Here is a 15758-nt window from a genome sequence, read left to right on the forward strand (position 1 = left end):
TTAATGGTCATTTTTCAGGGCAGCTTTAGTTTATCTGCAGGATGGCACATATTTTCTCGTTGGTAAAATCTCTGAGATGTGAGGCTCCCCTACTGGGATCTCTTGTACTTAAACTTGAAATTGTGTCAGGAGGACTCAGAAGGGAAGAATATAGCAATCATGTGGAAAAAAGAGGAAAGCAGCCAAATGAGATAGCAATTAGAGAGCAGGTGGTACAAACTTGGAAGAGATCAGGGTGTGTGTGTATGTAACAATGAGACAGAAAGAGACACCCATATGCAGAGACAGTCAGAGGTGCCTTGAGTGAGAGTAAACATGGACAGGAGAAGGTGATAGTAGGACTGAACTGCAAGGAATGTAGGAGGAAGTCATGCAGTATCACCTGGGTGATGGCATGACAGTTCCAGAGTCCCAATGGAGGGAATGCACACCCAAAGTGTCCTTATTGTGTCAGCCTTGCTCCTTGAGACTACAGGGGGAAGAAATAGAAAATGAAGATGGGATTAAATGATAAGCTTCATCACAAATGCCCAGAAACTGCTTTGTGTCCAGCTTCCACTACAGAGGGGAAGCAAAGGGGTTAAAAGGGAATTTAGCTGTAATTGTCCTGGAGGTATGGGAAATTATATCTTTTGTATGAACATATAAAATGTTAATAGTTAAGGTCAATTGAATACTCTTTACCTTCTTATTTGGTTTTGGTTATGGATTTACATACATCTTGTATGATCCCACATAAAGGTGGCATTGCCGTAAGCTTGGACAGTGTTTTAGATAGTAGCTCACTGAACCTGGAAAACAACTAAAGGTACAGATATAGAGGGATTACCACTACTATTGTTCTTGATCTGATTAATTTACTTCCATTACTTTTAACTAAGACAATATTAACTGGTTTGTAGGCCTTCTTCATGTGAATTACTCTCATTACATTGGCGCTATATTGTTCTTGCATAATTGCTTTTTTTTCTCTTTTAATATTTACCTTCCATCTTAGAACCAATGCTGTGCATTGCTTCCAAGGCAGAAGAGCAGTAAGGGCTAGGCAATAGGGGTTAAGTGACTGGCCTAGAGTCACATAGCTAGGAAGTATCTGAGACCAGATTTGAACTCAGGAACTCCCATCTCTAGGTCTACCTCTCAATCCACTGAGTTGTCTAGCTGCCCCCAAATGATTTTTTAAATGAAGGAGTATTAATATCAGTTAAATTTTGTCTCCTTAGTTTCATCCCTTTATTTTTGGCTCTTGATTCTGTTATCCATCATACTAACTATTTCTCTCAGATTTGTGGCATCCACATATATAATAACTATCTATATTCAAATTGAGCTGAATCAATGAACATTTTTTTAAGTGTCTACCATGTGCCAGGCTCCGTGCTAAGTGTTGGTGTTACAAAAAAGGGTAAAAAACAATCCCCGCTCTCCAGAAACTCAGAGTCTGATAGGAGAAACAATGTGCAAATGAATAAGTTCAAAAAAGCTTTATCTAGGGTAAATTGGAGATCATCTCAGGGAAAAGAATTGGAACAGGAAAAGATTCCTCCACAAGATGGGATTTTGGTGAATTCTTTTTCTAAACATCAAAAGTGGTATATTTGTTGTGTTTTTATTTTATTTTTTAAAGAATGTTTTGGTTTTATTTTTCTCAGTTACATATAAAAACAATTTTAAACATCATTTTTTAAAAAATAATTTTTGAGTTATAATTTCCCATCTTCCCTTTCTTCTTCCTCTTTGAGAAGGTAATTACGTTGATAAAAGTGTGTAGTCATACAAAGCATATTTCTAGGGGGCAGTGAGGTGGCTCAGTGTATTGAGAGCCAGGCCTAGAGATGGAAGGTCCTGGGTTCAACTCTGACCTCAGACACTTCCTGTGTGACCCTGGGCAAGTCACTTAATCCTTATTGCCTAGCCCTTATGGCTCTTGTGCCTTGGAACTCATATATAATATTGATTCTAGGACAGATGGTAATATTGTTGTTTTTTTAAAACTATATCTCCATTTTAGCCAAGTTCTAAAAGAGAATACAGACCAAAAAAGTAAAAAATAAAGTTTAAAAATATGTATCAATCTGCATTATAAATTCTTTTCCTGGAGATGGATAGCATTTTTTATTATAAATCCTTTGGAATTGTTTCATATCAACTTATTGCTGAGAATAGAGCTTTAGTTAATTCTTGAAGGAAGCCAGGGAAACCAAGTGGTGGAGAAGAGGACATTTCAGGCATGGGAGACAGCCAGGAAAAGTCACTGAATGATGTTAAAAGGGCCAAGAAGAGAGGAATTCCATCATGCAAGGAGATATATGAAGCCAGGGTACCTGCCATACTGTTAGCATCTTTGAAAGGCAGCATGGTGTAAAGGAAAGAGTATTAGAATTGGAGTCAGAAGTTATAGTCCAAATTCAGGTCCTTTTGGTCTTGGGCCAATTAACGGACCCCAGTTTCTTCCCATGACTCCTCTGGGGGGGACTTCCCTAACTTAGGAGCTGGAAGTGGCAGGTCCTTAGGGGATTATTACTCTCTTGGCTTCACCAGAGACTGAACTCCAAGGAATGAAAGAAGAGGCCATGGGGTATGCCTTAGGTTTTACAAAGCCTCCATGCTCTCTTTCTTCTCATGGTGTCTCTATACTCCCTACACCCAGTGTGGTACAGTAAAGGTGTATAGGCATGAGGGAGCTACTAGTTAAGGATGGGGGACCACATTTGTACATTGGAAGCTGGTGGTGCAGAATCACTGGGATAAGGAGAGAATAAAGGGATAATAATAATTGCAATAACAGACAACTGTTAAAAACTTTGAACAATAGAGTAATGTGGTAGAAGCTGTCCATTAGGAATATTAATATGAATATATAGCACAGATTCAAGGTTGCAGAAACTAAATCCTAGTGGGGAAGGCAAAATGGCAAAGTGGTTATTATAATGGCATAATAGTCCAAGCAAGAGGTCGTAAGGGCTTGAAATAGGGTTGGGGTTGTGGGAATAAAGGAGAATAAATAAAAAGAACCATGAGATTTAGCAGTAAACATGGACCTCAGAACTCATGTCCCCGTTAAACTGGAGGCAGCATTTGTATTCTATGTCTTGCCAATGGCACCTGAATTAAACACAAGGACAAAATGTATTCAAGTACACTAGGCCACATAGGACACATATTGGGTCAGCCAAAGCTCAATAAATGCATATTAAGAGAATGCAAATTTGGAAACCACATTAACAAATGGAGCCTCTTCTGCGGTTCTGAGCAGTTCTAAAGAGGAGTGACAAATCATTTATTCCTGACTTTCAGGGGGCAAGGTCATATATTTAATAATGAGAGTTGCTTTTGGGCTTCTATTTTAGAATCTAGAGGTTGTAGTAATAGGCAGACTCTCTGTCCTGGGACAGAGGTGGCTCAATTCCCATCTGTTATATCCCCACTCTAATGAACAGATTACCATGTTGTATCTCTGAAGCATCCACAAATACCAGTGTCCACAGGGAGATGGTCTTAGAAATACAGCAAGGGCACAAGGCTTTGTATGGAGTACACTTCCGAACAACTGCAAGTGTATAGAAAGTCTCCATTCATATAATTTGTCTTCTAGTATTCTGAAAGTAGAAGCAGAATCAACTATTGTCCCTGGATCAGGGCAAATATATATTTGCTCTTTGTGGCTGGCTTGCTGCATTTTTAATAGAAATTATTCATAAGCCAGGGTTGCTGATCTGTTTTTCTCCTGGGAACCAAAGACTTGATGTACAGAATTATTATCCCATGTCTCTCTAGCAAGTCTCCAAGGTCATTTGGGATTGAGATTGAACTCTGAACCTGGAATAGGCATTGTCCTGGTGACTCAGAGCCCACCCTAATTACTTCAGGGCTGTGTCCTTGGCCAAGTGACCTCTTCTGGGGTTGAACAGACAGGAGGGCTTTTTTTTTTTTTTGAGAAGCAACAGTATGCAATCTGCAAGCGCTAAAGACCATAGTAGATGGAAGATGGGTTTGTAAGATTGTAATGGAGGACCACAGGGAGGCTGATGAAGTAGATATGGTAGATAATGAGATGGATGGAATTCAGGATGAGGATTAGGGTGGGGATGTAGATGGGATTTGAGAATTAACATAGATGATGGAAATGGGATGTGGGAATAGATAGAAGGATTTGGATATGGATGGGTTGGATGTAGGAAATTATGAATGGAAGAGGGGATAGAGATAGAGGAAGGAGCTATGATGGAGTAGGGAGAAGATAGAGAATGTGAATGAGGTGAGGGATGGGGGAAGGCTGATATAAGTAGGACTTGGAGTGAAGGAGATGAAAGGTATGGGGATGCGGATTGGGAAATAGTGATGGTGATGGAGATAGGGACAGGGTGGGGGATAGAAGATGGGAGTTAGAAATAAGTGTAAGGCAAAGGAATTAAGCAGAGGTGGTGAACTAGAGATGAGCATCAGGAACTCCATCCATGCCCAGGAAGGCAGGGACAGCTTTACACTACAGGAAGACCTCATTTTACTTAACCAATAGACTCCAAGACCCTTAGCATGAGTCAAACATAGTGCACAATAGCAAACTTCATTATTTAATAAGTATTTCTTATATGAACATACCCAGGCACTTTAGATCTTTCTTAGGTTTATCAGAGACACTAGCATCATTATTCTTGTACTTTGGGGCCATTAAGTAGCAGTAATGGAAGAAAGGGAAGCAGTGGCCTGATGCAGACATAGCTTGTTATAAGCAAAACCTTTGGACAAAAATGAATAAGGGAGTTTATGCTTTGTGCAAAACAATATAATTACTCACACTAACTCTTCTCAGAGGGAGAATGAGTGCTGTGAGACTTTATGTTACTTGGGAAAATGGCACAGATTTAGCATGTAATTAAACATTTTTATTCTGTGTTTTTCTGTGTTAATTTTTCTGATTGCCAATCACTCTTAACTGAATTTGTGTGTGTTGAATTCACCTAAAATGAGGTCCTACTTTCACTGCTGGTCAGAAAAGTCTAAATGTTATAAGAGGTGCAGTGAAGCATTTGAAAGAGTGAGAAATTAAGTGGCAAATCAAGATATGGCAAATTTGTGGCATCTTGGTTATGGTGGCTTGGGTTTTGTCCCTTTTATTTCCTCGGTGGTGTCATGTGAGGCCCCAGTTGTGCTTCAGTGAAGGGCCACCTGGTAGGACTTCCTTTAGGACTATATCTGTGTTTTCCTATGAGTGGGATGAGGATGATTTTGCGTGATCCATAGTTGATAGTTTGGCAGCCAGGCTTTGGAATAAATCCTCAAAGGAAATCTGAGTAATAATGAGTCATAGTTTGAATTTGGCTATAGACATAATCTTTTACAATGGATTTTAATCCTTTCTTGCTGGGAAAGATTGGCAGAGGTGAGTCTTTGTGTTACAGGGTGACTACAGGGATGGGGATAGGAGAGATGATGGAAGAGGTTGGGAGTGGGTGAGGAGATGGGATTGGGGGATGAGAGATGCAGAAGAGATGAGGCTAGGGAATGGGAGATAAGGGAGAAGATGGCATTGGAAAAAGAGAGATAGCCAGAGGATGTTTGGAAGATGATAGAATGGGAAGGAATAGGAATAGGGGCAGATGTGAGAATGGAATCAGGGTGCTTTTAGATCTCAGAGATTGTATGGGATGTGATTGGGATGGACCCTTGACTGCTTCAGCTTTTGGCCAATTTTTTTTTCATGAGAAGCAAGTATGTTTTTGCAATAATGATATGTTCGCATGAAAATTCATTCTGCAAGGCACATATTTGTGGCCCTAGGATCTTTTTGAAACATGGCAGGTCTTTTGGGGCTTGGGGGTGGGAAGCAGAGATGGTACTTCCATAGTCTTTAGGCACATTTCTGTTTACCATTTTTACCACTTCAGCTGAGAAAGCTGTGACAAAATCAAAGCTATAGAAAACATTTTTGACAGTGTGTGAAAGAAACAGCCAGAAGCACATCTAATGGCATAAAATCTGCTCCTATGAAGAGTGACTGAGCCAATGCTGGCACTGTACCCAGGCAGAACAGTGGGGGATGTGGGCACTTCCACTTTGGGGTAGTGACTTTTTGTTGAGATTCTAGACTCTGCATTTCAGTTATTTTTATATACCAGGGCATTTGAGAAATTCAGTGTTTTAAACTAAATTTGCAAAGATCTTTCAGTACTCCTTAAGTCACATATTCACCAAATGTACATTGACCTACCCATATTTACTATGCCTTCACAAATTCTTATCTCTCCTGGCCTTTTGTCATCTTTCTTGTTTCCATAGTTATTGCCCTCCCTAATCCTATCATTTCTTTTCATCTCAGATACCTGTATATATGCATAGCTCATCTCATAGTAATAACAAACTCACATTTATAAAACATTTTTTTGACACAAAGAATTTCACATTGTTTCATTATCAAAAAGATAAAATGACTTCTTCTGGATCATTCAGTAATTATTTTTCAGATTCTTAGGATTTTATTGGGAAATGTGAAATTTTTCTCCCAAAGACCTTGGTTAGTCAGATTTTTTCTTTTTTTCGTTACATGTAAAAACAATTTTGACAATTGTATTTTGACATTTTACAATTCAGGTTTCCTACCTCCACCTCTCTTAAGCAACAAATAGTCTGATTTGGTTATATCCAAACTTTCATGATTTCATGTATTTCCATATTACTCCTGTCATGATAAAAGCCATATGTTACACATACAGTAGAAATCTCATGAAGGAAATACAGTGGAAGATGGCATACTTTGATCTGTACCCAGACTCCAAAAGTTCCTTCTTTGGGGATAGCATTTTTATCATGAGATCCTTGAGGTTATCTTAGAGACTTGCTTTGCTGATAATGGTTTAGTCCTTCACAGTTAATAATTTTATAAAATTTCTGTTACTGTATACATTGTTTTCCTAGTTCTGCTCACTTTCTTTAATAAAATTGTTGATTGCTTCTATGATTTTTTTCTTTGACCTGTTCATTCTTTAAGATAAAATTAGTTTCCAATTAATTTTTAGTCTTTCTGCTGCTTTTTGTTGAGTGTAATTTTTATTGCATTATTGTCTGAAAAGTATGTAGTTAATATTTCTGTTTTTCTACATTTGGTTGTGAGGTTTTTATACCCTATTATGTGGTTGATTTTTGTAAAGGTGCTGCTGAGAAAGAGGCATATTCCTTTCTATTCTCATTCAGTTTTCTCCAGAGATCTATCATATCTAGTTTTTCTAAAATTTTATTTGCCCCTTTAACTTCTTTTTTGTTTATTTTTTGTGATTTATCTACTTCTGAGAGGGAAAAGTTGAGGTCCCACACTAGTAACATTTTACTATCTGTTTACTCTAGTAAGTCATGTAATTTTTCCTTTAGGAATCTGGATACTGCACCATTTGTTGCATATGTATTTAATATTGATATTGTTTTATTGTCTATGGTGTCTTTTATCATGCTGTAACTTCCTTCCCTATCTCTTTTGATTAGATCAATTTTTACTTTTGCTTTGTCTGAGATCATGATTGCTATCCCTGCTCTTTCTTACTTTAGTTGAGGCATAGTAGATTCTGTTCCAGACTCTCACTTTTCCTCTGTCTCCCTGTTTTAAATGTGCTTCTTGTAGACAGCATATTGTGGATTTCTGATTTTTAATCACTCTGTTATACATTTCCATTTTATGGGTGAGTTAATTCCATTCACATTCATGGTTATGACTACTAATTGTGTTCTTCCCTCCATTTTGTTTTCCCCCTGTTTACTCTTCCCTCTCCTTTTAGCTTTTCCCTGTTTATAAATGTTTAGTTTTCAATGACTTATCTCCCAGTTCACTCTATTTTTTTCTCAACCCTCCTTCCCTTATTCTCCCTACCCTCCTACTTCCCTAGAGGGTAAGGTACATTTCTATATTTGGCTGAGTGTGGGAGTTATTCCCACTTTGAGATAGTTATGAGAGAATACGGTTCAAGCATGGGTCCCCTCCCCACAATCTTTGCCTCTTATGTATCTCTTAATGAGAGGAGTCTATCCCCTTTGATTTCTTCTTTTCTCTTTTCCATATGTGTTCCTCTTTTCCATCCTTTTTTTTAAGGATATCAGCTCATCTTATTTAGCATCCTCCCTTCTTTCTATATATACTTCTTTTTCATTGCTCTGATCATATTATAGTTCTTAAGTATCTTGGGTACTTTAGATATCTTATATAATTTAAGTACCTTACCTTTCTCAAGTATCATAGGTATCTAATTGTTTTAATTATCACCTTCCCAGGTATGAATGCGCACAATTCAATCTCATCAAAACCATTAAGTTTTCACCTTACTTTTTTTTATGCTTATCTTTAGTATCAAATTTGCTCATCAAATTTCCTTTTCAGTTCTTTTTGGCCAGGAAAGTCTGAAATTCCTCTATTTCACTGAGCATCAATTTCTCCCCTTGAGGATTATGCTTATTTTTGCTGGGTACGCAATTCTGAGTTGTAGTCCTAGGTCATTTGCTTTTTGAAATATCATATTCCATGCCTTCTGGTCCTTTAATGCAGAAACTGCTAGGTCCTGTATGATCCTGACAGTGGTTCCATGTATGATCCTGACAGTGGTTCAGTGATATTTGAATTGTTTCTTTCTGTCTGCTTATAGTATTTTTTCCTTGGCCTGGGAGTTCTGGAATTTGACTACAATAGTCCTAGGATACTTAACCGTATTTTTAAGGCTTCACATTCTTCCTTTTTATCATTGATTTACTCTTCTGAGTTTATATTTTAATTTTCATTGTTACTAAAGTAACTTTCTAAGATCAGGTATTTTTTGCTTGCTTGTTTGTTTTTTGGTCATTTTTCTGTTTGTTTTTCTCCCCTCTTACCTTATTTATCTGTTGGAGTACTTCTTTGTTCCTGGGGAAGGGGGCCCACTGCTCTAAGCTTTCAGTGTTCTTCTCTGGTACTTGGAGTAGGCTCAGCTGCCTTTGTTTCTCATGGTATGTCTGTTGAGGAGGTGGCTCTGCTGGCTTGCTCTGGAGAAGTTTTTGGTTGTTTTGTTCATCTATATTCAGCACCCGATATTAGCTGTTCTCCTGTTGTTTGTGGGTTGGGCTGGCCCCTGTTCTGCTGCTTCCCTGCCCCTGCCAAGTGACTTGGGCTGGGAGGGTCTCCTTCTCTGGGCTTTGCTGTCCCAGATCCTCCACTGCCATGTGAGAGTGCAGGTTTCCTGTTGTTCAGTTGATCCCATTCTCTGCTCCCTTATGGCCTCAGGGCTCTGCTGACACTTAGTGGACTCCTACCCATTCTGCAGATTCATTACCTCTGGTGGAGTTATAGTGTGTTGGATTGCTCCAAGTTCTGCCAGCTCTCAAACATGCTGTGCTGCCTGGGCTACTCTTTCTTCTTTCCTCAGTGAGCTGTGGCTCTCTAGAATTCCTTTGTTTTGAGGCAATTTATTCTCTCTCTCTCTCTCTCTCTCTCTCTCTCTCTCTCTCTGTCTCTCTGTCTCTCTGTCTCTCTCTCTGTGTCTGTCTCTCCTTCTGTTTCTCTCTGTCCCTGTCTCTTTGTCTCTGTCTCTCTGTCACTGTCTGTCTCTGTCTCTGTCTCTGTAGAGATCGGGGGAGTGGAACATCCTTTAATCTGCCATTTTAACTCCCAGCATACAACTTACTCAGCTAGTAATTGATGGAGCCAGAATTGAGATCCAGATCTTTTGTTGAAGAATGCAGTATCCTTTAGACTTTAAAGTGCCCCACACCCTTCCCTAACCTATAATCTCTTCTCCCCTCGCCTCTTCCTAAGACACTGTGTTTGTACAGAGAATGCGGTATATATTTTTGTCTGTATCCTCTGTCCCTGGAACCAGGACAACTGTATATTAACATAGTGAGCTACAATATTTTCAAAGAATTTTAATTCTCAAAAATTGAAAAGGACCTCAGAGACCCATTAGTCTAATCTAGATGACTCATGAGATCATGGATCTAGAATTCAAATGATCCTCAGAGATCATTTAGTCCAATGCCTTCATTTTGTAGATGAGCAAACTGAGGCCCGGTAATGTGAAATATCTTTCTCTAGATCATACAGGAAGCAGGCATCAGAGGCATGATTTAACTCTAGCCTTCTCACTCCAGAATCAGGGTTCTTTCTACACACCACAATGAGTAGGAATCCATCTACAACATTTCTGACAAGATTTATCCAACTTTTTGCTTAAAGACCTCAAGTAGGATCTTGAAGCAGTTCATTCCTACATCTGTTTTTGGGTAGCTCTGCTTTTAAGATTTTTCCTAAATCAATTTAATCTGTTTTTCTATAACTTACTCATTTGTAGAACAAGTCAAATCTCTTTCATGTGACAGCTCTTCAAATACTTGAGGATAGCTATCATATTTCTCTAAGTCTCCCCTTGGCCAGGGTAAACGTCTGTAGTTCCTTCAGCTGGTCTTCATTCTGCTTGCTCTTCCCTGGATGAATTCCATTTTGTTAATGCTCATCCTAAAATGTGGCACCCAGAGCTGGATATTTCTGAGCTATAATATCCCCACCCCCTCCTCTAATTCCCTTAACAGTAGTGGGATTTGGTAGGGATAATGAGATAAACGTCCAGACTGGCGAAGAAGAGCCTTCTAAGGACTTAGACCGAAAGCCTTCCTTGTCTTGTCACCTGAGTCTAAACCCAGAACCAGAGCCTCAGCACTCTGTGCACCTTAGCAGGGTGGGAACATCAAGTCAGTATCTTGTCTCATGCCTGGGATTTATATGAGTAGCAAACTCTCTCTTTTTGAATCAGTCCATGTGTCTCAGAGTCAGAGTACTTATAGTACTCTTCCCCTGCTTCCATATCCCAAGTCACTCTTTTGGAATTCCTATCCTACTTTGTGCTCCCCCTTTTTGCCCTTTGGATCTCCAGTTCCATTGTTAACAAACAGCTCTTTATAATAGAGCTTAAATTCTTTCTAATTTCCTGCTTATATGGAAACCTGGCTCCAATCAGAAGACACCGCATCCCTACCTATCTTCTCCAGTTCTAGATGCAGCAGAGTCCCATATATACTGGGCCAGAAGGAGTAGCAGGAATACTTCCTGCTCCTCATTGCTCCTTTCTAGTCTTCTCTGCTACCATTACTCAGCACAGTGTCTAGAACATAGGAAGTGTTAAATAAATGACTTAACCGATCCTTTTTAGAATTTTTATGCACCTACCTATATTACCCAGTTGAGATCCTGGTTGCTGTTATCTTCCAGTCTCCAGGCCATGCTTTTTCCTTTCTTAAGAAATATAATACCTGACTCGGATTCTTCCTTTCTACCACTGACCTCATATTTGGGGATTTAAAAATCAGTGTTTATGTTCCCTTAAGCACTCTGATCTCCTAGTTCGTCTGCATTATCAACCCTTAAAATTTGTATCTCTGCTCCAGTCACACTGAATTCCCAATTCCCTTTCCTCAATAATTCTTTAAATTCTATGGTGATTCTGACAAACACAGATCACAACCTCTTATCCTTTCGTATCTCCCTCTGCATCACACCTCCTGAATCTATTTTTAGTTCTTATCCTGATCTATAGCCACTCCACTCTTTTTTGCTTTCTCAGTCCATCAATCAAGTCCTGATTTGTAATATTTCTGATTTCTGAGATATAAATGCTCACAGTGGAAAATTTAACAATGAGCTCTTTTTGAGTCCGTAGAACCCCAATTCAGAATAGCCCTGATTATAGTATGATGTCCTTGGGTATGAAAGGACTCAAATCCTTGTTTCCAGGTGGGCCTCTAGATCTAGATCTAGAATGATATCTGTTATTTTCTCGTCCCTCAGTCACTGTCAGGAGGTCAGACTAATGCTTACTACCACTGGTTCTGAAAAATTCTTCCTCTGTTTTATCTTAAATCTCACATTCTTCCTCTTGACTTCATCTTACCAGAATTACTAGGCAGAACCCCTCTGTATTTTGGAGAATACTATCTAAGAGTTCCTAAAACTTTTCTTTATATTATTCTAGGCCCTGTAGGCTTTCCAGAACCCATATATTCCAATCTTCTAGTCAAGTTTATAGTAATATGGGGGTGGGGGAAGAGGTTAAATGAGCATTTCTATGTGCAAAAATATAGCACAGGAATTCCTCACTCTATCCATGGAGGTCTCCAACTGATTTTGTTCTTGTTTGAGATGAGATTTCAAACTCTTATGTGGGGCAAATCCCCAGAGCTTATTGTAGTGACTAAGGCTTTAAGGAACCAAAAAGGGCCAGCTGGAAGAGTCCCTTGGTGGGTAAAAGGCAAAGATAGAGTAAGTTTTTCCTTCCAAAACCTAAATGAATTTTCCTTCCTGCTTTTGGTCTGTGTCAAGACATGAGATTTAGAGCTGAGGAAGGAACCTCAAGTCATCTAGTCTAACTTCCATATTTTAGAAATGAGAACATGAGTCTCAGAGAGGATGACCGTGTAGACTGTAAATGACAGCCTTCTCTGAACACACACGCACATTATCTCCCACTCCTCTCCCTTGTAAAATACCTGGGAAAAGAGTCCATAAACTTGAATTCCCCTGTAAAAGCATCTTACCATTGCTTTGGCAAACATGCTGGGTTAGTATCAGGTTATATTGTTAAAGTATCTTTAAAAAAGACCAGGGCGACTAAATTCACAAACAGAACTGGGCTTTTATTATGAAACAACCCTGCAAATATATCATGAAGTCCTGTGGATTTAATACATTTCCTGAGGAAGGAGGATCACAGTATGAGTTGTCACAGAATAACAGGTAGCCTGCCGTTACTTTCAACGGGACTGTTTATTATTGAAATATCAACAGTATTCCTTCACAGAAACAATTACTCAGTCATCACAGAACTGACACACAAACATGACAAAATAAATACACCCAGAGCACACTTCATTTGAATTAAATATTAAATAAATAATAAATACAGCATCTTCATTTCCTGTTATCAGTGCCTGAAACAAGAGGAACCCAAAAAAAGGGGGGAAAATGAAAAACTCAAAAGTGTCTCTCTCAGATCCCTCCCCTCCCATGAAAAAAACCCCAAATTATCAAAACTTCTGTTACAAAATATCTTTAAAAAAATCCCATTATTAAAAGAATAAATAACAAAATATATATAAAATAACTTGGTCGCATCAAAATTACAATTAGGAGCCATATCTAGATTTGTTTTGCATGTGTGGACTCTACTATGCTCAAAACCTTGTATTTTTCTTTGTTTCCATTTCTTTCCTTCTCGTGGTACCCTGGTATGGTGTCTAGTTTAAAATAGTATAAAATTAATAAATAAAAAATGTTAAATAAATAGCAAATGTTAACATAAGGTGTTGTGAATATAAATTACATACATCTTGCCAAAATTAAATAATTTACAGAATAATCAAACTAACTACTTTTTTTTCTTCCAGGAAGTGCAATTTTCTACTTTTAAATACTAACTCTGAATTGCAATCACCATCAATTTGGACTCTATTTACATGTTAAGAACATTGTGTTTTTAACACATTAAAATTTTCTTTTCTTTTCCTCTTTTTTTTTGCACCTTGAATGGATTCTCAAAAGAAGTGTAATCTTTGTGATACTGTATTTGGAACTTAATTATTGACATATCTAATGTCGTCCTACTCCCCCATCCCCTTACCCTTCATCCATCACCACTCTGTCACTTATGGCCCAGAGATCAGTTCTACCTGACAGCAATTTCCCCCAGGGAATTCAAGCAACAGCTTGGCTGTTCAGTGAATCATAGTGGTTGTTCAGAGAAGCCTGAAAAGGTGAAGAATTTCATATACTGGGGCTCTGTGGGGATCTACTTTTGTACCCCTCTTCAACTTCCAAAATGACAGTAAGTGCCTCCGTATTATAGTGCATTCTGCATGCCTGTACTATCTGTAGCCTAGGGAGGTATGAAGGGTAAAGAGTAGAGTAGGCTTTGGGCCAACACATCAAGTATTTCTTTACAACCTTGGAAAAACCATCCCTCTGATCCTTCTCTGCTCCTAAGGACCATTGCGGTGGTTTCAATTCTTTAAGTGAGCAGTGGGCTACAGTCATGGAGTGGCGGACTAAAGGGATTCTTTGGAAGATCTATACCCAAATTTTTCTCTCTTGGAACAGTGCTTTTAGTCCCAATAGCCTTGCCAAAAAATTATATATATATATTAAATTAAATTTAAAAAAATAACACAATCTGCTACCAATCAGAGACACGGTGTCTGCTGGACCCCATTGGGCCTTTGCACACTGTATCTTTAACCATGTCTAAAAATATTTCCCTAGTGCTAAGTTGTCTCTCCCACCAGCAGAATGGCCTTGACAAGTAGCAGAACCAGAACTCTAGGGAAGCAGACCTCCCAGAGTACAGACAGTGGACCCTGACACACTGAGCATTGGAGTGAAATATCTGGCGCTGGTCTATTCCTAAACAGCTATTTTCTCGTGGTTACGACAGACAAAGGAATACTGTAGTTGCAAACTCCAAAAGCTTCCCTGAGAACCTTTTCCATTGCGCTTTCCACTGGAGATTCAGAACTGCTCTGCGGATTTCTTTTAGAAAATAAAAATAAAGGACTTTTTTTTTTAAATACTTCAGTTTCCACCCAGTGGCTATCTGAGTACCTTCAGGGTCTGAGGCCTTGAGGAGGTTCATATCAAGGTTTACTTGCAGCTCTGATGCTGCATTACATCAGCACAGGACTGTGGATGAATGGGGCGGGGGGCTGCATCTTTGCAGTCACAGATAATAGATGTTTAAGTTAGTCAGTCTCTTAGGTAACACTGAATTCCAGACCTTCCCCCTCTTGGATGCCCTCTGCCCTCCTCTTTCCTCAGTCCCCCCAAAAGATCTTCAGCCAATTATAGGGTGCCATCCTGGATGCCCACCTAGTGTGTTGCTATGAGTAACAAAACCCCCTAATCTGTAAGAGGGACTAGGAGGTAAATAATAAAATGGAGTTTGATTCAGTTCTTCTTATAAATGGCCTCTCGGTAATGTTTTGGTCCTTTTCGTTCATTAAACAAGTTTCACAACTTGTAAACCTGAATACTTGGGAGTGAAGGTTTTCATCTTCTAATAGCCTTTAGTTAGTCATTGATCGATTGATGTGGGTCTGTCTTGTTCCTGAAGTACTAGACCTGGATCCCCTTGACAGCCTGCTTGATGCTCTCAAGGAGGTCCTTGTTTTCCGGGTTCTGGTAGCACTCTTGGTTGGTGTACATGTCAGTAAGGGTGTTGACATAAGCATCAAAATTCTGTTCACTGATAGGCTCCTAATTTTAACACACATACACACACACACACACAAAAAAAAAACCCAAGTTACCAGTAACATCAATACTTATTGTTGCTTCCCCACCCACACAAACTGGGTAACAGTGGTTTTCTGGGTATCCTTAATTTAGAGGTAGAGAGAACATTAATGATGGAAGGGAGAAGAGACTTAAAACCATGGTCACAAACCACAATAAAAGTCTCTAGTTCCCACTGAGAGTAAAAGCAGAATAAAACAAAATCCCCCAGACTTCCTCCTCTTCCCATTTCTTTTCCCTTCCCCCTCCCCATGTACTGAAAATAATTTCCAAGGAATGGAGAATAGGGAGCCAACAGTCCCTTATGTTTTCTGACTTGGACTAATTCATAGGATCCCATCTTTTCTTTTTGTAGTAACACTATGGCAACATGGTCTCTGCTGTTGGATCTCATTAAATTAAGCCAAACATGCTGTCTTGAAAACCATTATTTTATTTTATTTTTGGCAGCAAGCTTTTCAAAGTGAAATAG

The 15758-nt window shown here is 39.0% G+C and overlaps 1 protein-coding gene across 14 annotated transcripts in view; it reads right to left on the minus strand.

The window, feature by feature from the left end:
• Positions 1-12615: 12615 nt before the first annotated feature.
• MYT1 (myelin transcription factor 1) overlaps positions 12616-15758 on the minus strand; it is a 206572-nt gene continuing 203429 nt past the window's right edge. For all 14 annotated transcript variants that reach the window (XM_056812769.1, XM_007475479.3, XM_056812774.1 and 11 more), the window contains one exon: positions 12616-15247. In XM_056812769.1, the coding sequence (XP_056668747.1) occupies positions 15107-15247 (141 nt within the window). In that variant the 3' untranslated portion in view covers positions 12616-15106. The remainder of the gene's footprint in view (positions 15248-15758) is intronic.

Source organism: Monodelphis domestica, chromosome 1 (assembly GCF_027887165.1).
Source record: "Monodelphis domestica isolate mMonDom1 chromosome 1, mMonDom1.pri, whole genome shotgun sequence".
Classification (NCBI taxonomy): domain Eukaryota; kingdom Metazoa; phylum Chordata; class Mammalia; order Didelphimorphia; family Didelphidae; genus Monodelphis; species Monodelphis domestica.